Source organism: Caretta caretta, chromosome 1 (assembly GCF_965140235.1).
Source record: "Caretta caretta isolate rCarCar2 chromosome 1, rCarCar1.hap1, whole genome shotgun sequence".
Taxonomy (NCBI): Eukaryota; Metazoa; Chordata; order Testudines; family Cheloniidae; genus Caretta; species Caretta caretta.
This window is the reverse complement of record NC_134206.1, coordinates 148,971,842-148,994,580: the sequence shown is the minus strand read 5'-3', so window position 1 is coordinate 148,994,580 and position 22,739 is coordinate 148,971,842. Positions and strand designations below refer to the sequence as shown.

General features: G+C 40.5%; 1 protein-coding gene across 11 annotated transcripts in view; it reads left to right on the top strand.

The window, feature by feature from the left end:
* DMD (dystrophin) overlaps window positions 1–22,739 on the top strand; it is a 2,122,534-nt gene that overhangs the window by 1,681,971 nt on the left and 417,824 nt on the right. For all 11 annotated transcript variants that reach the window (XM_075132091.1, XM_048863664.2, XM_048863629.2 and 8 more), the window contains one exon: window positions 9,100–9,254. In XM_075132091.1, coding sequence (XP_074988192.1) covers window positions 9,100–9,254 — 155 coding nt within the window. The remainder of the gene's footprint in view (window positions 1–9,099; window positions 9,255–22,739) is intronic.

The window sequence follows — 22,739 nt, the reverse complement described above, 5'->3', positions numbered from 1 at the left end:
CAAACCTATAATTAGTTCTGGATTTGCCCCCGTGATTGATACCCTTTTAAAATTTCCAGTTGCAAGAGTTTTTTAAATATAGTTCCTAATTAAAAATTAGTCTTACTTAAGAATCTTAAGTTAGTTCATAGTTAACTGTTTTGCGACTTACTCAAATCGAATGTCCCTTCACAATGTCTGTGGCTTTCCATTCAAGAGTAATATCCCAGGAACTGGGTTTAGGTATGGGAGAGTCCAAAACATGGTAGATTGGCAATGGGAGTCTGCTTTTTCACTAGAATTCAAAAAATTATCCTATTTGTTAATTGTTCTATGATGAATGTAAGCTTTGTTAGCCTAGCAGGTTGAACTAATAGTGTTTATCTAATGAAAGCAGTAGCAATCTTGGTGGATAGACTAAATTTTTAATTGAATAAATATGGAGACTAGTTTTTTTTTCTCTCTAGAAAGTGGTTCCTTTCAATCAGAGTTGATAAGGAAGTATGAGGAATCTTGTTCAGCTAACGCCCATGTTCAACCTGTGTCCTTGAAGACAATATAAAATAATTTGAAGATGACATAAAGATTGGGGGGAGTGATAAATAATGAAGAGAACAGGTCACTGATACACTGAAGCGTGCCTCATCAAGAATAGTGGTGGATTTTCTATCACTGGCCATTTTTAAATCAAGATTGGACGTTTTCCTAAAAGATAAGCTTTACCAATTGTTGTAGGGAAGTTCTATGGCTTCTGTGACACAGGCAGTCAGATTAGATAAGAACATAAGAACAGCCATACTGGGTCAGACCAAAGGTCTATCTAGCCCAGTATTCTGTCTTCTGACAGTGGCCAATGCCAGGTGCCCCAGAGGGAATGAACAGAACAGGTAATCATCAAGCGATCCATCCCTTGTTGCTCATTCCCAGCTTCTGGCAAACAGAGACTAGGGACACCATCCCTGCCCATCCTTGCTAATAGCCATTGATGGAGCTATCCTCCATGAATTCATCGAGTTCTTTTTTGAACCCTGTTAGTGTCTTGGCCTTCACAACATCCTCTGGCAAAGAGTTCCACAGATTGACTATGCATTGTATGAAGAAATACTTCCTTTTGTTTGTTTTAAACCTGCTGCCTATTGATTTCATTTGCTGTCCCCTAGTTCTTGTGTTATGAGAAGGAGTAAATAACACTTCCTTATTTACTTTATCCATATCAGTCATGGTTTTAGACCTCAATCATATTCCCCCTTAGTCACCTCTTTTCCAAGCTCAAAAGTCCCAGTCTTATTAACCTCCCCTCATATGGAAGCTTTTTCATACCTCTAATAATTTTTCTTGCCTTTTTCTGTACCTTTTCCAATTCCAGTATCTCTTTTTTGGTGCACACAGTATTCAAGCTGTGGGCGTACCATGGAGTTATATAGAGAAAATTATATTTTCTGTCTTTTTATTTATCCCTTTCTTAATGATTCCCAACATTGTTACCTTTTTTTGGCTGCTGCTGCACACTGAGTGGATGTTTTCAGAGAACTATCCACAATTACTCCAATATCTTCCTTGAGTGGTGGTAACTAAATTTGATCCCATCATTTTATATGTATAGTTTGGATTATGTTTTCCAATGTGCCTTACTTTGATCATAATGCTCCCTTCTGGCCTCGGAATTTACAAATCTATGGATTGTTTGGCAAGCTGGATGCAAGAAAATATGCATTTTTAGTGAGGAACAAATGTAAAGACATGCAGGCCATACTTACAGGATTGGGGACTCTGTCCTGGGAAACAGTGACTTTGAAAGAGACTTTGGAGTCATGGTGGGTAATTAGCTGAGTTTGAGCTCCCAGTGCAATGCTGTGGTCAAAGGGCTAATGTAATTCTTACATGTATAAATGGGGATATTGAATAGGAGTCAGAAGGTTATATTACTAGTGTATTGCATTGGTGCAATTATAGCTGGTGTGACAAAGTCAGGCTGGATGGCTGCAAGAGGGTCCTCATATTGGGTTCCAGGAGTTGGGCGGCCGCAGCCTATGGGGCGGATCCACTGAGCCTGGAACTCAAATAATTATGGGGGGCAACTGAAAAAGAATAAGGATGGGTGTGGGTCAAAGGGTCAAAAGTAGGGAACCTGAAGGGGACACCGAGTAGAGAATCCCGGCCAGCACTCACTGCTCCTCAAAGGTGTCAAGGGAGCCCAGTGGACACTGCCCAGAGGCACTCTGCCCAGATACATGAGCAGAGAGAGGAACAGAAGTAGGCCCTGCAGTCGCAAAGAACCCCGTCAGTCAACATCCTCTCCCTGGTGTTATAGATGTCCACTTTGGCCATTGCTAAGAGGAAGTTGACGAGGAGGTCCCATGACTTTGTGGGGGCACCGACAGGGTGTGCATGAAAAAAAGGTGGGGGGAGAAGTGCAGCCAAAAACATAAAAGGAGATCTTGGTGGAGCAGGAATAGGGGCTGCAGCCTGGCGCACTCAAGATGGGATGTGCCAGGGTCTCCCTCACACCGCAGAAGGGACAGGTATTGGGAACAGAGGTGAACCACGCCAGGTACATGCCCATGCTCATGGCTCTATGAAGGAGCTGCCAACCCATATCCCTGGCAGGTCATGGGGCCAAGGTAGAGTATAGGCTGGCCCACCGGGGTTCCTCACCCGGAACAGATGACATAAGGTCCCGCCATTTAGTGTCAGGGCGGGACATGAGGGTTAGGAAATGGAGAGTATAGGAGCACGAGCGTGTATAGATGTGCCTGTGGCGCGGCTCAAAAGCGAACTGGCTGCAGGTCTTGCAGCTGGCTCGAGGTATATGGGTGGGGTGGCTGGGGAGGCTCATGGGACAGGGGCCCAATGAAAAAATCCAGAGGGCCCGGGGCATAGGGTGGGTGGGGAACACCCTCCTGCAAGAGGGTCTTGGAAGGCTGATAATTAGCCCTAGAATGTTAAAGCCCTTTTTCCTACAAGCTGAGAAGAGGTTACCTCAGGTCAATTAGGGACACCTGAATCCAATTAAAGTCTGCCTGAGGCCTTTAAAAACCCCTCCTCTGGGAAGAGCAAAGGGGGAGAGAGAGAGAAGCTGCTGCCAGGCGAGTGGCAGCAGGGAAACAAGCTTTTCCAGGCTGAAAGGCTGTGCTCTTTCCCGTAGGGGAACAGCAAAACCTGAGTGCCTGCTAGGGGAAGGACTGACACCCTGGGCAAGCAACAGGATGACACCCTGCCCCAGCGAGGAGGCAGGAAAAGGTGTCTCCTTTTTGTTTGGTGAACGATACCCCTTAGGCCAACCCTCGGGCCTACCCTGAAAACACAGCCAAAGGAGCACAGAAGGGGGGAAGGCAGGCAACTGCCCAGAGTGGGGCTGATTTACTCCAGGCCCCACATCACCAGAGGGGGAAATGCTAAGTCTGGCAAGACAAAGGAGGTACCTTGCCACACGGTAATATTGTGTCCAGGTCAGGGGTCCACAGTTTAAGAAGGATGTTGATTAATTGCAAAGAGTTCAGAGAAGAGCCCCAAGAACGATTAAAAGATTGGAAAATAAGCCTTATAATGATAGACTCAACAAGCTCTATCTGTTTATCTTAACAAAGAAAAAGGTAAGAGGTAATCTGATCATAAAACAGAAGTATCTACATGTTAATTAAAATAACGAAGGGCTCTTCAGTCTAGAAGACAAAAGTATAATAATCTAGTGCCTGGAAGATGAAGCTAGACATACTCAGACTAGAAATAAGGCACAAAGTTTTACCAGTGAGGGTAACAATTGTAACAATTTACTGAGGGTTGTGGTGGATTCTCCACCACTGGAAGGTCTGAAGTCATGGTTGAATGTTTTTGTTTTATTAATTTCTAAATAGTTTTTCTCGTTCAAATAGGAGTTAATTCAGCGAAGTCTGGTGGTCAGTTATACAAGGGGGTAGACTAAATGATAATGGTAGTCCTTTCTGGTCTTGTAATCTATTCTGTTGATAAGACCTGAGACTTTGATACCTGTTACTGGTATTGCCGGCATTCATTGTTATATTTTTAAATTAACAGTAAAAGAGAACAAATACCCTCTTTATTCTTCCTCTTTGTCTAACAAATGGTATAAACACATTTGGTTAGAATACTAGCTAGAAATCCTATATAAAGCATTAGTTTTACTTTTTGAATGGGATTTTCAAAAGTTTAAAAAAGAGACTCAGTTTGCTCCCTGTTTGGCTCAAGGGAGAGGTAATCTGCTCCTCCTCTATTCCAGAAGAAGTTTACTTGCCCTTCAATACTATCTTAGGTAGGGTGACCATACATCCTGTTTTGGTTGGGACAATCCCTTTTTTTAAGCCCTGTCCCAGCCATCCTGACTTTTTTGGCAAAAGTGGGCATGTGTCCCTTTTGCTCTTGCCAACTTGATCAGTTGGCAAGAGCAAATGGGACAAATGCCCATTTTTGTCGAACAAGTGGAGTACGGTGCAGAGGAATGTGCGATGTGGGTGAGTGGTGATGTCAGCCCCTAGCGGGGAGGGGGGGAGGCAGGGCTCTCGTGTGGGAGGGGCAGCAGGGTTCCAGCAACAGCCTCTTTCAGGGATTGGGGGGAGGCAGGGTTCCAGCGACCCCAGCCTGGGGGTGGGGAGGGCTCAGGCCAGTGGCTCGGGCCAGCCCGTGTGGGGGAGGGTTCAGGCCAGCCCTGCACAATGTCCCGTTTTACCTTTGGGAAATATGGTCACCCTAATCTTAAGTGAGAGGGCCAATGTGTGAGAGGGCAGCTAGTGCCATGGCTATTCCCCTGCCTGCCCACTTCCAATTCACCAGTGCAGGAAATGTAGTAGCAGTTCCACTGAGGCTGCTTTCCTACCAGGGACTCACCTGCAAAGTAGCCTTATCCTCCCTTACTCCCTGCACAGTGCCTCAGGCAAGGGACAGTCTTGCCTTTAGTCATATACTGTGTGCAACAGTTACCTTGACACTTGCTTTATAATGTCACCCTTAACTGTTTTGCTGCCACCTAATATTCCAGATATGGACCAATTACATACGGTGAAAGAAATATACTCTTAGTGTTGTTTTATGGACTATACCAGAGTTCACAACGTACAATTCTAAGTGCAGTGGAATATTATAGGGATGATGCCCGCAGCTGCACAAACACTGAAATAGAGGAGCAATGATGAATGGTTATACCTCTCTAGACCAGCTAAATAGCTGATAACATCCAGAGAAGGGGTGGGCAGTGGGTCTGCTTTTCCGGACGTGGGTTACATAAATATTTAATGCAGAAAGTGACATGCTCCAAATTGGATGGTGCTGTACATACATATTGCTGTATCTGTGCACAGTTTATTTTATTCCACTGGGTAATAGAAAGAAAGGCCCAGTCTCATTTCCTTACTTGTTTTTATTTAAGGACCCTTAATTACCTAGATTTTCCCACTAATAACATAGCAAGTAGTGTCTTCTAATTAAATACAATTAAAAATATACATAAGCAGCATGATTAATGCGCATCCCTAACTCTTTAAGCCTTTTAATAAAGCTAGCAAATTCAAGCGATGACACAGATGAAATAAAAAGAATGCTTTACAAATGTCATAATGAAATTAAGGTAATAAAGCACTTCGAATACTTTTTTGTTTCTACTTATTCCAAAGTAGAAGGAAGAGAAATGGGGCCTGAAAGAAAAAAAGAAGAAAGAAATTGTATTCCATTAGTTTAATTATAAAAATTCATTACATCAAGTCATGTAAGACAGAAAATAATGGGACTGTATTAGGTTGGACAATAAACCTTTCACTATAACACTTTGCTCTCGGTCCCTGTGAAAAGTATAGAGTAGGCACAATGACTTAAGCATGCACGCTTTAAAGTTGTTGAAAAGATTAAATACTCATTTCCAGTAAACTGGAAAATGCAAATTGTTTCCTCAAACAGAATCCCCCGTACTCTTCATTTATGTTCTGAATGATATTGTTCTTTGGTAATGTCAGGAACTTAATAGATTAGTCTTGAAGTTAATGGCGAGAATCGTAGCATTGTAATGGGTCTGTCAGCATTTCCATTAAAGAGCCTGCTTTGGAGGGGTTTATAAGGTCATTAAATTCACAGGGAACTAGCAAAAGGTACACATTCTCCAAGTGAAAGTTTACAGGCCATTAGCCCACAACGTGGACAGACTGTTTTTGTATCTATAAAGGAAATGTAAAATATTCTACTACCATATTTTTGGTTGGAAAATGGCAACTATGTACTATGTATGTATAGCTAGTGCTTTATAACATTGTTCTACTGGAAAAATATTTTCCAAAAAGAATAAAGTATGAGCATCGTGAAATTCTTACAAATGTACAATAGATGGACAAAGTCTGCGGCAAAAAATGAAGGGAAAAAAAAAGCCCACATATAAGATATCTAAAGAACAATTACAAATAATAACAATAAGCCCAGGAGAGAGCATAGTTCAAGTGCGGTCTGAGCTTTGGAGTAGCTAACTGAGGCTCCCCAGGGGCTTTGCCAGAGCAGCATGTATCTGGCTGCCTTGGCTGTGTCTTCTCCGCAGCGAATGCCACCTGTCTGGGGGGATACAGTGGACCTGGAATTGTAGTAGTGTTTGGTCCGATGCTCTGTGTAACGTACATGGAAGCAGATAAGACCTGAGGCTGAATCTAGCCCACAGTATTTAAAATTATGAGCTATTCTGACTTCTTGACAATACGTAGTCATGGGTGAGTGAATTAAGAAAAAATGCCCAGGCAATGTTTCAGATAACATTGAAAAGTAGCCTGAACCTTCACTCATCCTTCAATACAACTTTTTGAAGGTCTAAAAAAAATTGATTATTAGGCTGCTCTTCCCCCTATTGACCAGCCACAGCCTTTTACCTGTTTACCTGTGCAAACCAAGTTCTCTTTGTGGAGGCAGGTAGTTACGTTGTTGCCCTTCTGGTTTCTAAGGACAGATCACCTTCAGGATAGCAGGATATAGGCCTGGTTTACACTAGGCGTGGGGAATCGATCTAAGTTACACAACTTCAGCTACGTGAATAACATAGCTGAAGTCTGTGTACTTAGATCTACTCACCACAGCGTCTTCACTGCGGTGAGTCAACTGCTGCTGCTCCCCTGTCAACTCCGCCTGCGCCTCTCGCACCGGTTTAGTACAGGAGTCAACGGGAGAGCGCTCGGGGGTCGATAAATTGTGTCTAGACTAGACGCGATAAATCGACCCCCACTGGATCAATCGCTGCCCCCCAATTCGGTGGGTAGTTTTGTAACCTCTCACAAGGCCAAGATAGATTCTCTGCTGCTCTGAAATGCAGAAGTGAGATGAAGAGAGATCTATTGTTTTCCTGACTTTTATAATCTTATGACATCCTTTAAATCTTATATTATAGAGACATCCCAAAGTGCCAGTATACCTTAAAAAATAAGAGAAGCTCTCCTAACAGGCAACATATTAGATCCCACTTGAAGTAGACCAAAGACTACTTCCTTTAGAGGAGCCCTGACATGGGGGCCACATCCTGGAATTCTCCTCTTCCCAAGTCAGAGGAACCTACAGTGCTGAAAGCAGATAAGAGGAGCTAAAGCTTTTTTCTCTGGATGGAAGAAACTAGCCCCAGTAGGGAGTCCCTAAAAGGTTCAGATAAGTATCAAAACTTTCATAAGCTTATCCAGAATGAACCTGCAAACTTTAAAGTGAGCAATCGCTACACTCTGTTTGTTTATTCAACTTGACATTCAGACTTCTTTCCATCACGCATCAGTCTTGACAAAATAGCTTACTAATGATTAGCTCTGTGTGAAGACTCTATTAGTTTAATCAAAACCAGATTTCAACATGAACATCACTTTGGGGGAAAGGAAAATCTATTCTCATGGAGGTTTTTCCTATTTGAAAAGGAAGTTATTTTCTGAAGAAAGTTTCTAATTTATACAGCCAGCTACTGATTCTAATAATCCTTCCATGAGAAGAAAAAGAGTACTTGTGGCACCTTAGAGACTCACAAATTTATTTGAGCATAAGCTTTCGTGAGCTACAGCTCACTTCATTGGATGCTGTAGCTCACGAAAGCTTATGCTCAAATAAATTTGTGAGTTTCTAAGGTGCCACAAGTACTCCTTTTCTTTTTGCGGATACAGACTAACATAGCTGCTACTCTGAAATCTTCCATGAGAGTTTTTGGCAAATTATAATGTACTTTTGCGCTCACATTGTCAAAGATGTTTGGTAACCTATATATTTGTCTAGCCCGAAGAGCTGATCATCTGTATTGTTACTGCTATTTGATTACAAATAATGGAGGAGACATGGATGCACACAGTGTTTTACAGATGTTGGTTATGACAAGCAGACAAACAGGAAAAGCATTTGGAATTTGGCAGATTAGCAGATCTAGATAAAAATTAAAATGAACACAGAATTATGTTCAAAATTGTAAATGCTTTCTTAAAACTATTTCCAGAAAAATTGGGAAAGGTCATGGCATTATAATAACTTACTGTTAGGTTTAATATTCTAGTATTTTGATGTATGCAAGTTTAGTACTGATCCAGTAGGTGGCACTAATTACATAAACAAATCATTCTTAATAAATTCAACAGACAAATATTATTTGTCCAAGCTTTGGTGGTATGTCACATTGTAAAAAAAAAAAAAAAAAAAATTAGGCCTGGCAGTATATTATTTTACTATGCTCTTTTTCCTGTCTCCCCAGCATAATGAATTCACCATCACAGAGACAAAAATAGTTGGCATGCACAATAATTTATTCAACTGTTTATTTCTGAGAAAGAACTATTATGATTCCATTCACTAGTTTACCAATTTCGGCTGCCACATTTTATCTTGCACTGAAGATTTTATTGGTTAGTCCTGTCAGCTGCTTGTTGGTAGTACTGCAGTCCTCTTGTGTCCCAAAACTTAAAAAAAAAAAAAAAAAAAAGTTCTGACCCTAACAATCAGCAGATGTGACAGAGGCTGTTTCTGTTATTACCAGCAACGAGAAGATTCTCTCTCTCTCTGTCTCTCTTATTTAATCGGGAAGGTTTTAAAGGTTTAAAGGTTCATCTACTTTTCAAATATTCAAGGTATATTTTTAAGGGAAGGTGAGATTCATTCTTTTGTTTTGTTTGTTTTTTCCCCCTCTAGCAATTTTCAAAAGAGTTGCGGCAGTGGCAAATACATGTGGATGTGGCGAATGACATGGCACTTAAGCTTCTCCGTGATTATTCAACAGATGACACCAGAAAAGTAGAACTGATGACAGATAACATTAATACCAGTTGGGCTACCATTAATAAGAGGTACAATGCCATTTTTCGCACTAACACTGTTGTTCAGCTTCACTGAATTGCATTGATCTACTTTAACACTTAATATAGTGATTAGGTGGCAAAATGGAAGGGAGGTACCCAAAGAAGCCGGTCACCCCAACTGTTTTTTTTTCTGTAGAAGCTTATCTTTTAAATGACATTTGGGGCAACCACTCTGACATGAAACATTGTCATTTGCCAGTTTTAAACCGCTTTTACATATTAACCATTTTTCTAATTAACTTTAGTTAACTCGTGTTTCATAAAGTTCCATAGATATTTAAATTAAGAGAGTTTTTTAGTTTTCTAACTGCTATCTCAGCATCTTAATCTCTATACAGTTGTAGACAGTGCCATAAATTGAACATGAAAATGACACACCCTACTGAAATATAATTCACAGTAGAAGCATTATACTATATCTATGAGAAGAATCTACAGCCAAGATTTTTTTATTTTATTTTTTTTTAAGATTAGATTGTTGATTAAACCATTCAGGATTACATTTTGTAGTCTCTCAATGTTTGGTATAGATACCAGTTCATTACTAAAAGCTATGTTTATAGGTTGCCACTAAGTGTGAATCATCCAGTATAAAATCTATACTGGAAATTTTTTGCAGGATAAAAATGATTTTATTTAAAGCAGTAAAACTCAGATTCACAGGTTTATATTGTTGTACATCAAATGGGATACATAAAAAAAATAGAGTTGGAGTTACTTTACCTGGCTTAATATCTAGGATTAAGTTTTATATCTTATAACCAAAACTGAATGCGTTTTTAAAATGTTTTTAATTAAAGTTCATGAACAAGGTCAGCAAAGACAACTTAGTTAAATATGCAACAAATTCAGGGAATTTGCTTGCATAGTAAAAGCTACTTAAATCAGCAGTGACTAGAGGAATTCATTCCCTTTTTCTCTTTACTGCTTTTTTAATTAATTTGGTATTCATATGCCTCCACAACAGTTCATTTTAACTGCGTTTCTGTTTGCAGCAGAACTATTCCCACTTTAGCGCCAATGGAAACACCAAAAAAGATAGTATTGATATCCTCTAAGCAGTGTTGTAATCTGAAAGGTTTGCTGGGGAGAAGTACCGTAGCTAAACTGTGAAATGTATTTTAAAAGTAAAGAGAATTTCTGTAGGCATTTCTGACCTTATTGTTGATGGTAGCCTTCTTTCTGAAAAGACACATGTCTTGTGATAGATGTGCGCTGAGAAAGCTGTAAAACCATATAACTTGGTCTCATTATGTCCCTAGTGTTTGGGGTGGGGGGTTGGGGGTGCTTTGGACTCCATGAGAAGGGCTAGATGTCTGAGGTTCAGTCCAGAAAAGGAGGAAGTGAAATTGGTAGATGATGGGGAAGCAAATGGGAGAATTGGAGGGGATTATATCAGTGCTCTGAATTAGGGAATTCTCACACTTGTGACAGATTCACAATTCTGAGGTCTTGCTAGATCCAGGGCTGCGACTCAATGCTCAGGTTGCAGCTGCAGCCAAGAGTCCTTTTGACAAGTAGAGGTTTAAAAAAAAAAAAAAGACTGATGTGGCCACTTCTTTTTGAGGCATCGATGCCCATGGCCGCAAGACTAGACTACCGTAATGTGATTTACATGTAGCTGCACCATGAGACTACTCAGAAGCTGAAGGTGGCACAGAATGTGGTTGCCCACTTAGAAAGTGGAGCTTTGTGTTGAGCAAATAACTGGTGTGGTCTGAGAGCTTCATGAACAGCCGGCTGGTTTCTGAATGCAGTTCCAGCTGTTGCTTTTAGCCTATGAAGACCTAAATGGTTTAGTACCTGGCAACCTGACAGTCGCTTTCACAGTGTGAGATGACTAGTTTAAAGCTGCAAAGACGTGATTACAAAAGAAAATAAATACATAAAAATAACAATTAGGCACAATTTTGCAAATGTGGTGGGTCCCTGAAACAGTGGAATTGCCAGTAGTGTTCGGAGGCAGCAAACTACTAAGGAATTGTAAATTGTTAGCTCCTCATGGCAGAGACCTAATATGCAATTAGGAACTGTCAGAGGGCAGAATTAAATGTACACAGGCTACTCTAAATGTGGCGTTTCCTAGCTTTCAAATATGCCACTTTGCAACCTAAACATCTTTTTATTTAATGTAATTTATTTTTTGTGTGCAATTTCCCTTGTTTTTAAGTTAAAAAAATGTTGTTATATGCAACTGTAACAACCACTGTAATGGTGTTTGGCTCAGCTCCACCCGCATTAGATGTCAAAATGAAATACCAATCAAACTAGATTGTACAGATGTTCAAAACACAATACTGCATGTTCTGTTGGGTTTTGATAGGCTCCTCAGGCATGGCTCCCCTTCAGCGGGGACAGACCCGCCCTACACCCATGAGCTGCACGGAATCAAGCCCCAGGCAGATGCCTAGGGGCCGGGCTCCAGCTCCCAGAGTCATGTGGCATCAGAATCTGAGCTATTGTTTTTTAAAAAATTGCTTCCAGCCTTCATGGTTGTGAAGAAAATCTGGAAAATGTGAGCTAGGTGTAACTGATGTCACAGCGTCTGCCTGAATTAACAGACAGCCTCTACCAGAGGGATGAGCAGCAGCCACTAGAGCATGAGCTTCCAAATACCTGTAAATCAAAACAGATATTAGCAGCTGTTAAATCAAATTAAGAATGTCCACCTAAGGGGGTTTCACCAATTTGCCTGAATACATTTAGAAAACAGTTTAGTTAAATTAGCGCAATTTTTGTATGTAATCAGGACCATAGGTAACCTAATTATAAGTGTAATTTCTGCTTCCCTGGTAATAATAATAATAATATAATATGACGTTTGTGTGGGGGGGCAATCTGCAAGTCAATCCTGCAGGCCTTGGAACCAAGTTTTGTGAGGGACTTTTCGCGTTGCAGTGCACAGGCTGAGAAATCCTCATTTTGTCTTTTACCTGCCCCCAGCCCTCCCTTGGACGGGAAGCTCAAGGCAAAAGAAATATGGAAAATACTCCAGCCTCTCCACAGGCTGTATCATATTTCCACAGCTTCATTTTTAATAGGGAATCTCCTTAAAGGGGGATTTGGGGCTCCATAATTCCTGTTATCAAGGGTCTTGACCTTCTCCCAATCTCTCAGCATCCTTGACCTATTATATGGGGTGGAAAACCCTGTCTATCTCTAAAAGCACAATTGGCAAAACCTCACAGAGATTTCCTTCCATTAGCTCTGTCATGGGAGGGGCGAATCACTAACTGCCAGTTCCGCTGGGGAAAATCATCAGATTTGTTCAGTACATTTAACAGTTTATAAGCACTGGAGTTTTTTCCTTTACAAGACAGCTTTCAAATTGTTGCATGGAGAAAAATAAGAGCAGCTCTATTTTAAGGGTAGGGGCATAATTTACTTTGGGAATACAAAGGTGAAGAATATGCTATTTCTCCATCACTGGCCTCCTGAAGGGCCAAATGCTCTCGTCTGGTGCATGTGCATTGATTTCATGGGTTTTTTTTTCCTGAAGAAACTGTTTTATGGATAAAGTATTGGTCTTGTGAGTCAGTGAGCTGATATTGGCTTAGAAATTTATCTAAAAAAATAAGAGTCCTGGATTAATCTGATTGCACTTTAGGGATATCTAAGTCGACTCTTATATATTCAAGCTCTCGTAAAATGCCTGAGCAACAAGGGAAAATGCACCAGGTGCAAATTTTTGATTTATTTTCCTTTCAAACTTTATTTTAATGAGGGTTATTACTTTGGAGGTTATTACCATCTAAAATGAATTTTCGTAGAGAAAGAAAGAGAAAGAAAAAAAGTAAAAATGGAATGGTTGGTATTGCTGTGAGTTGTTTTCTACAAAGCGAACACTGATGGCAACATTGTGTGTCAGTGGGAATGATGTGAGCCACCCTGTCCACAAACCGTAGGTTGATAAAACAAGAAACAGGCAAGCACCAATAAAAATCCTACTCTGCCTGCTGGTGATAGTTCTGCCAAAGCAAGCACTTCAGTCATTAAGGCAACATCTGCCAGTTTATATTTTGTTTTGCTTAGCTAGATTTGCAACTGATTGCTATATGTTTACCCTTTGCTTTACCATGTTGTTTTATAACATTGAACCATAATGAAAATGACATTCTGACTCTTGTAATAGTCAAGTTTGTTAGCATTTGATGGGTGCTTCCCTTCTGACTAATTTGTTTTTTGGTAGTAGCTGAAAAGATGCACTAGTAGCATATGTGCTGATTAGTTGGGCAAGAGCCAGATTGGCTTGTAAACATGTGTCTTCCTCGTCTCTTTCAGAGCATTAACTATCCCAGAAATAACTATATTATTTACTAAAAGGGAATTAAGGAGAAAGTGGTCTGTGCTCCCTGAATTAGCAACAACAAATCAAGCAACTGAACCAAAATATACTCTTGAAAAAAAGGTGGAATGTAGGGAGCAACCATCAAAAATATTCTGGATGTAAAAATGCATATTACAGTACTATAGGGGTGTTTCTTGAGTTAGGCTAATTTCCTTCACTGCTTTTTTCTTTGTTTGGACATTAATATAGGCTCTGATTCTGTATTTAACTTTAAGCACATTTCTTCTCTAACGATCCATTCAAGCACGTGCTTTTCTTTAAGTTCCATCAGTTTCAGTGGGAAGTTAAGCAGATGCTTATGTCTGCTGAATTGGGGCCCAAGTGAGAAAATTAGTTACACTTTGTCAGCATTGGAGTTACTCAGAAGATATAATAGAAACAAAACTGTCCTGCTGAGTTAGAGCTCTGTACATCTATCATGTATCACATATCTTCAAATGTATATCTCTTCCAGATGATCATGCATCCAGGTTTCGTGGAAGTCTGATAAATTAGGTGATATGGCAGCGGTGTTAAACATTCTGGCCCACTTCAGATGCTTTTCTGGCCCTTATGACAGAGTTTGCAGAATGAAAGCTTCCATCCAAAATAAAGTAACTTTCTAGCCTAGCCCTTAGCTAGTGTAAGGGATGAAAAACCAATGCACCGTTGTCGTCTTTAGTCTGCAGACAACTTGGAACAACAGCTCTAATATCTGTTAGCTGTCACTATTCATCTCCATAGGGTTGATAACTCCTATAATTATCAAACTTTAAAAGCTAGATTTTCAAATAAATTAGGTACACAAGTGTGCATCAGATTTGCACAATTACCTTATTGTGCATGTAAATTGTGTAATTGCGTGTGCAAATAGCCAAACAAAAGGCAGAAATAGTGGTGATACAAAAAACACCACATTTTTTCACATTTTACACATTTTTTCATCTACTGATGCTGATGCTGATGATGACTGTAACTGAAGTTCCTGAATAAGGGTCATACTCTAATCTTGCTCTTTGTGAAAATCTCTCATTGTTAGCAGTTGGAGGTCTGTTGTGGATCAAGAATATATGTGATCCAAAAATAGTAAACTTGGCCTTTATATAATTCAAACTGTAATTTCTTCCTCTTCACAAAGTGGGTTTGATACCCCTGCTTAACAGGTCCTCAGAAACCAGATGTGTGAAATATTTTGGCTTGTGCATTGCTGCTCCCTAGAGCCTCTAATGAGCCTTCTCCTTGAGGCACTTTTGGTGAATCATCAGATGGTCTGTGGGTTGATCTGAGGATGTGCTATAAGATGGTTGTGACGGGTTGGATCACAGAAAGCCCCTTGGGACTGCCAACTGATGTTCCAAGACTACTTCGTCCCTGCTTTCCCTGCCAGCTTGAGACTCCAGCACCCTGTCTTGCTGAGCCAGATATGCCAGTCTGCTCCAACAGAGACCCACGGTCTGAACCACATGCCCCAAAACTGCAGACTTAACTGAAAGCAACTTAGGAAGTGTTCCTGTCTTTAACACTCAGATGCCTAACTCCCAATAGGGTCCAAACCCCAAATAAATCCGTTTTACCCTGTATAAAGTTTATACAGGGTAAACTCATAAATTGTTCTCCCTCTATAACACTAACAGAGAGATATGCACAGCTGTTTGCCACCCCCTTCCACAGGTATTAATACATACTCTGGGTTAATTAATAAATAAAAAGTGATTTTATTCAACACAGAAAGTAGGATTTAAGGGGTTCCAAGTAGTAACAGACAGAACAAAGTGAATTACCAAGCAAAATAAATAAAACACACAAGTCAAAGTCTAGTATAGTAATAAAACTGAACACAGATAAAATCCTCACCCAGTAAGCTTCCTTTGACAGACTAGTTTCCTTCTAGTCTGGGTCCAGCAATCACTCACACCCCTGAAGTTACTGTCCTTTTTTCCAGTTTCTTTCAGGTATCCCTGGGGGTGGAGAGGCTCTCTCTTTAGCCAGCTGAAGACAAAATGGAGGGGTCTCCCAGGGGTTTAAATAGACTTTCTCTTGTGGGTGGAGACCCCGTCCTCTCTCCTATGCAAAGTCCTGCTACAAAATGGAGTTTTGGAGTCACCTGGGCAAGTCACATGTCCATGCATGACTGAGTTCCTTGCCAGCCAAACCGCATTCCTGGGAAAGCTCAGATGTGGATTGGCGTCTACAAGTTCATTGTTGGCTTAAGGGCTTCTTGAATTGGGCACTTACTGAGAATAGTCTTTTCTCAGGAAGCTGACCAACTGCTTCACTAAAACCTACTTAGAATCAGACAAGTATACAGCCAATATTCATAACTTTGAATACAAAAATGATATATGTATACAAATAGGATGAATAGATTCAGTAGACCATAACCTTTACAGAGATATGTTACATGGCACATGTAGCATAAACCATATTCCAGTTATGTCATAGTCCCATAAAGCATTATGGGGTACAATGTCACAATGGTTGTTTTTAATATTTTGGTTTTAGCCTTGAGAATTACTCATCCTATAAGACTCAAGGAATTTTCCTGCATAACAGCTAACTGGAGGGAAGGGCATAGTGACTTGTCTGTCCATATTGTCAAGGCTCAATAAATAACCTTCTTTTTAAAAAAAATTTGAATGTAGTGCTCATGAAAAGAGTTTGTGGGATAGCAAGGGTTACTGAAATCTTATATTTAGCCTCAGGACAAATATAGCACAGGCTGAGTCTATGCAAACTTTCCCATGTCATCTAGCCAGCGTGCCTAAAGACTGGTCTAAAGGGACCTTCTTGAGAGATAAGAGAGTACTTAATTACTGACAAAAATCACAACTTTTTGGCAGTTTCCACAGAAGCCAAGGATAATTTGCCAGGCATACTGGCATCTGGCTAGTTATCTGCTGAAAAATGGATGGAATCTATCACACTGATTTCATATAGGACCCCAACTGCCATCAGGTGGTGAAAGTGTGACTTGTTCTTAGAGATATTATTTTCTCATTAAAAACAAACAGCATTTCAGGCCATAGCTCCCTTAAACTGCCTCAGCAGAATCCATTCCTTATGTCAATGGAAGAATTCACATTTATACTAAAATGCCTATTGAACTCTCTGTGCACAAATAGAAGAGCAAGCCCCACCCTTGAATCATCAACAGACCAGTTTACACATGAAATTATATGATTTATACCAAAGAATCAGGATTGGTCTCAATAGCTGAAGACTTTTGGGGGGCCAGCACTGAAGAGAGTATTTCATTGCTCAGTTTAGACCTGGAGGGATGAGGACACGGTGCACTCAGGGGAGGGAGTGGAACTGGGCGGGAAGAGGTAGGGCGGGGCTGGAGCCTTGGGGGAAGGAGTGGAGGGGGGCAGGACCTGGGACTGTCAAGGTTCCTTCCCCACTCTGAGCTCTAGGGTACAGATGTGGGGACCTGCATGAAAACCTCCCAAGCTTACTTTTACCAGCTTAGGTTAAAACTTCCCCAAGGTACAAATTAATTTTGCCCTTTGCCCTTGGATTTCCACTGCCACCACCAAACTTTATCTGGGTTCCTAAAAAAACGGAGTTTGGACACGTCTTTCCCCCCAAAATCCTCCCAACCCTTGCACCCCACTTCCTGGGGAAGGTTTGGTAAAAATCCTCACCAATTTGCATAGGTGACCACAGACCCAAACCCTTGGATCTTAGAACAATGAAAAAGCATTCACTTTCCTTACAAGAAGTATCTTGTCTCCTCATTGATCATTTGGGTCAGGTGCCAGCGAGGTTACCTTTGGCTTCTTAACCCTTTACAGGTGAGAGGATTTTTCCTCTGGCCAGGAGGGATTTTAAAGGGGTTTCCCTTCCCTTTATGACAGGGACCAAGCCAGAGGTCAAGCACCCCCCGGCTGTTTGGAAAGTCGGTGCCTGTGATTGTGATATTACATTCAGGATTGTGTTAAGGAACAACAAGTCTATGAACTAATAAATTCATTATAAGAGCTAATCTAGCATGGTTGGCTAGTAATATTATTTGAATAAGAGAAACAAAGAAAGATGAAAAAACATTTGAACCAGTGCTCTTTACTGAAATGTTGGAAGCCGAAGGTTGATTCCAGGTCCTTATCCCTTTCTCTTCAAGCAGTAGGATCTAAAAATGCTTTGCAGGCAGATTGCTTAGCTTTTTGGTGTAGCTTCTTGTGCAGTCTGAAAGTGACCCTCCACCATATTTTCAAATAAAGGTGATTCCCTTTGGAACCTGTCCAGTGCCACCGGACAGCTTCCAAAGGGAATCCTCTTTATTGGGACAAGGGTTCATGCAGCATGAGAGCCTCAAGCCTTTGAGGTTTAAAACATGGGTATCTTTTAAGCTTCCTAAGGGATGATTAAAAGAGATAAAAGCATTCTTAGCTTTCAATGATTACTTTTTTTAAAATACAGGGCAGTTAGGCTTTAAAAAAAAATATTAAAAAGAGCTATGTGCTGGAAGGATTTTAGATACTCTGAGACCAAGTGAGTTATTCCAATAAATAACCTGCTACATTATTCTCTGTTTCAAACAAACAAACAAAACCTATTTAGTGATAATGAACTTTAAGGAAGCTATGGTGAAAAGTCCTTTTATTTGCTTGTTTGTTTTCATAATTTGGCATTGCAGGTTCTTTTACAATGGATGAAGGATAGCTTTGTTCAGTGAAAGACAGCCTAACCTGGCTTCATTGGAACACATGCTAGTATCACATATAATACATTCAAGCTCTCCTGCTGTGATATTAATTCTCTTTCCATTGTTATTTTGTTGTACTTGTGCCCCTAGAAATGAGCAGAGTTGATAACAATTTTGGCAGGATATTGAAAAATATAGATCAGGGATCGGCAACCTTTGGCACATGGCCCGCCACGGTAAGCTGCAGGCCAATAGGGGCTGCGGGAAGCAGCGCAGGCCAAGGGATGTGCTGGCCGCCACTTCTGCAGCCCCCATTGGCCTGGAGCGGCAAACTGCAGACAGTGGGAGCTGTGATCGGCTGAACCTGTGGACACGGCAGGAAAACAAACCGGTCCAGCCCACCAGGGGCTTATCGTGGTGAGCCGGGTGCCAAAGGTTGCCAATCCCTGCTGTCGATGGTTTTGTTTTTTAATGGCCAAAATTTCTAAAAAGTAGGGGAGTTTGAAAGTCATATAACCAGCTTCCACACAGCCCTGCCTCACAGTTCTATCTCCACATGAAGCTAGATTCAAGGTAAATTCACTCCCTCTGCCAGCACAGACACTCAAGGGGACTGTACATCTGTAACTTCTTCTCTTTATGCCAAGAGAACCTCAGGTGCCCAATGCTTCCCAAAATGTTTTTAGCATTGGCTGGGAAAGACAAGTCCAGGACACTCAGGACAGGTTATGATTCACCACTTCGCCTGCAGTGGCCATGCTCTTGGAATTTTTCTGGAGTTCCATGGGGAATTAAAACAATTTAAACTCCAAGGGGAATCTCAAGAGAGGACAGCAGCAGTAGTATAAGCTGCCCTCTCGCAAGGTGAATTCCTCATGTGGTATAAGGAGCCTTGCAAGTCCAGGGAGGTGTAACTTAATCATGGCTGTCATGCCAGTTAAGTAGACAAAACTGTAGACTAGCACAGCTGTTCCCAAAAATCTCTTTTTCTGCTCCCAAAGACATTCGTTCACATGGGTGTCAGATTAGTCCATGTAAATACAAATGAATTTAGCCCTTAAGTATATATGCCAACAAGCGTCATTCTTAATGTCATTGTTTTTTCAACATGTATAGCCACATGTATGGTCCTTTTTGATAAATTCAGCTGATTTAAACAAGTTGTTTTTTTTTAATTTTATCATTAAGGTGAATGGTTTCATTACAGAAGCAATAGCATGGAGGGAAACACTACTTTGTAACCATGCCTTCAGTATCCAATACAGAGAGCAAGGGAGTTATTTAAAAAAAAAATAGTTACTCCTCAAAGACCATTCCTTTCATCCATGACTGTTTGTATTTTGTTTTCATTTGTCTCATTTGTTTTTTTTTACTTTGGCCGTGAGTGAAAGAAAATGGTGCACTTTTGTCCCTATTTACCATATGCTAAACTCTATGAATGGCTTTCCCATTAATATAATTGAAGATAGAGTCCATCCTAACTCTAGTTTTTGCTGATACATTCATGCCATGTGTAATACTTCTGCACATATGGACTGATTTAGCATTCAGAAATTGGTTGAGGACAGTTAGAATTTAAAGTACCTGCTGCAGTGTAACCCAATCAAACAATAATAATAGTTAATGGAATAGAACTGTTAAAGAAGGACAGTTTCATGTACTAGCCTCATAAAACATAAAAGTAACACAGCTCAAGCTTTGAACAAACTAATTTCAAAGGAATATTTTGTGTTTAAAATCTTACTCTTTTCCGAACAAATTTTATGAGGAGTAGAGCAGTAAAAAGTCCAGTCAGCTGATTTCTGTTCTGAGCCTTTCTGAAAATTCAGCCTGATGGGTAGTTTTTATTCTTAAGAGTAAGATTTTCACAAGCACTCAGTATTGTCCTATGGGCCAATATTTACTGTTGACTTCAGTGGGCACAAAGATCAGTGTTGAGTACCTTTTGAAAATCTCACCCTAAACAAATGTTACTGTTAGTCTGTGGGATAATTAAACTTTGACATGTCTGTTACAACTGATTATGGTCCTGAGCCAAAGCCCATTGTAATAAATTAGTCTCTTTCCATTTCTACCTTAGTGGATTTGGGTTCAAGCTCTAAGCCTTCTAAAACAACTAAATGAATTGAAATTAATAAATGTGGTCAGCCGGTGGCGTGTCAGCAGGGATTAATTTGACCTGGTGTCAATTTTCTGTTGGATTATTATGATTGCAATAACCTTGTTGTGTTTTGTTCTTTTTTTTTTTTAATGTGTAATATTTTTTACAAAATTTAATGTCAGATTGACAGCTCTGGTACCTGATTATTTTTTAGCTTCAGAACAGTTACAGCATGGGCATGGCAAGCTTCTCTCCACTGGCTTGTCAACCACATTTAAAATGGAGCAGATAATTCATTCTGTCCATTAAATCCTGGGGGTCTCTGAAGAAATTGTCAGCAGCAGTGTCAATTTTGGTAGTGTTCTTTTTTCTTTAAAATTTGGAAACCTTTCAACCAGATTCTGAGTTTGGATCACAAGTTATTTTATGTAAGCCAACAGTCATCAGATGGCAACAACTTTAAGTTGGGCTGGAAAGAAATCAGTGACACAGAGGTGAGAGGTTCCCTCTCTCTTATTATCAATCCCCTGCTCTATGCACAGTACCGAGCAAATAACAAAAAAAACCAGAAGAGTACATTTGTGATCTGTCTCAAAATGTTAATAAGTGGAAAATTGAGAGGAAAAATGTGGTTAAACCGATAAGTCTCAAAGGAAGACCTGTTATAACACGTCTGATACATAATAAAGAAAAAATCCAGCAAGAAAAAGAGGAGCTGCTGTAAAGGAAAAGCTCAGTGGTTTATGTAGTGTGGGCAGAGTGTTCATCCTGTTGCACAGTGTTCTGTATCAGAAACATAAGAAGAAGGCAAAATAACCCATACTGTGCCCCATAGCAATTGTAATGGAGAGAGATTTCTTCATAATCTCAGCTGCTGATCCCTTTATGCTCTGAAACATAAGAACTGGTATCACTTGAAATTGTTACCCTAGCTAGGTTGCACAGTAGCAGCCGTGTTAGTCTGTATTCGCAAAAAGAAAAGGAGTACTTGTGGCACCTTAGAGACTAACCAATTTTATTTGAGCATAAGCTTTCATGAGCTACAGCTCACTTCATCGGATGCATTCAGTGGAAAATACTAGTTTATCTTTTCTTAGATTCTTTTCTCATTCAATATATGTAACTTGTCCTGTTTTGAATCCTGATGATTTTTTTGCCTCACTAATGTCCTGTGGCATTGAATTACCCAGGTTCATTTTATATTGAGCAAAAAAGTATTTCTTTTTATCCGTTGGATGTGTGTTGCCTTCTCATTTTTGAGTTCCTTTTTCCACTTGCCCCAGGGTACATGGTAAAAAGAAGCCTCCTGGAATGACCTCCCTCTGCAGTGTGCCATGCTCCCCTCACCGCTTTCTTCCTTTCTGTATGTTTCTTGTGTTTCCTCTCAAATATTTTACATTATTACTTTTGTCATTTACTTCAAGGAAACCAATGCATTTCTGCAGCAACAACAAAGATGTTCATGAGAATCTACTATTTTCTAACCCTTGACAGTCTCCTCGTTCATTCTGCATAGACTGGTTCTTTTTCTGTTTTAATTAGTCAGTTCTTTGGAGGAAGAATTGACACTATAGCTTTAATTTCATACTGCCCTGAGCCTGATCCAAAACTCAGGGCAGTATGACATTAAAACTGTATACCATGGTAGTCGATCTGAATCTTTTCATTAACTTCAATGTTACTTACAATTAACTATTAATAGCTGGCCATCACAATAGTCTTGGCCATATTCTATCCACAGGAGATGGCATTTATACATCCCTTTGTTACCCGTGGATCTTTCAACCCAAAGCTCTTGGTAACTTTTACTCTGTGCGAGGTGGTGTTAGGAAATAAATCAAGGGAGACACAGCCGTCCAACCGATAGATGGGTGGCACAAACAGGACAACACAAGACTGCTTTCAATTAAAGCTAAACTTTACTTAGTCTCAAGCACTTACACACATCCACAACAGGTTAGTAAAACACCCCCAACCCTTGATAATTACCAAAGCTGAGTGGCTCTCGAGTGACACAGCGGCAGGCTTCCGGTGGCCAAATCTTTCATCTACCGGTGGGGACTGCAAGATGTATCCAGAGGGAGAGTCCAAAAAGAGTCCAACCACCTCAAACTTTCTCCCCTTATTTATATATTAGTAATAGAATGTCCCTTAAAGAAAACTTATTAAGTAAGCAGTTTCAATGGTCAAGCAAGAGGTTCCTTCTGATTATCGATTAACCAGGTGTGGGTTTTTCTCAGAGTTTGCAGCCTTGAGACCCCAATAGACATTCTTGGGGCACATCCTGCTCTTCTAAAATGCATGTATCAGCAACTTCAACACAATTCTTATCAGGAAGGACTCGGGGTTAAGCTGCCCTTTCTGTGGCACTCAAAACCCCCTCCGCTCCTGCCTTGGTCA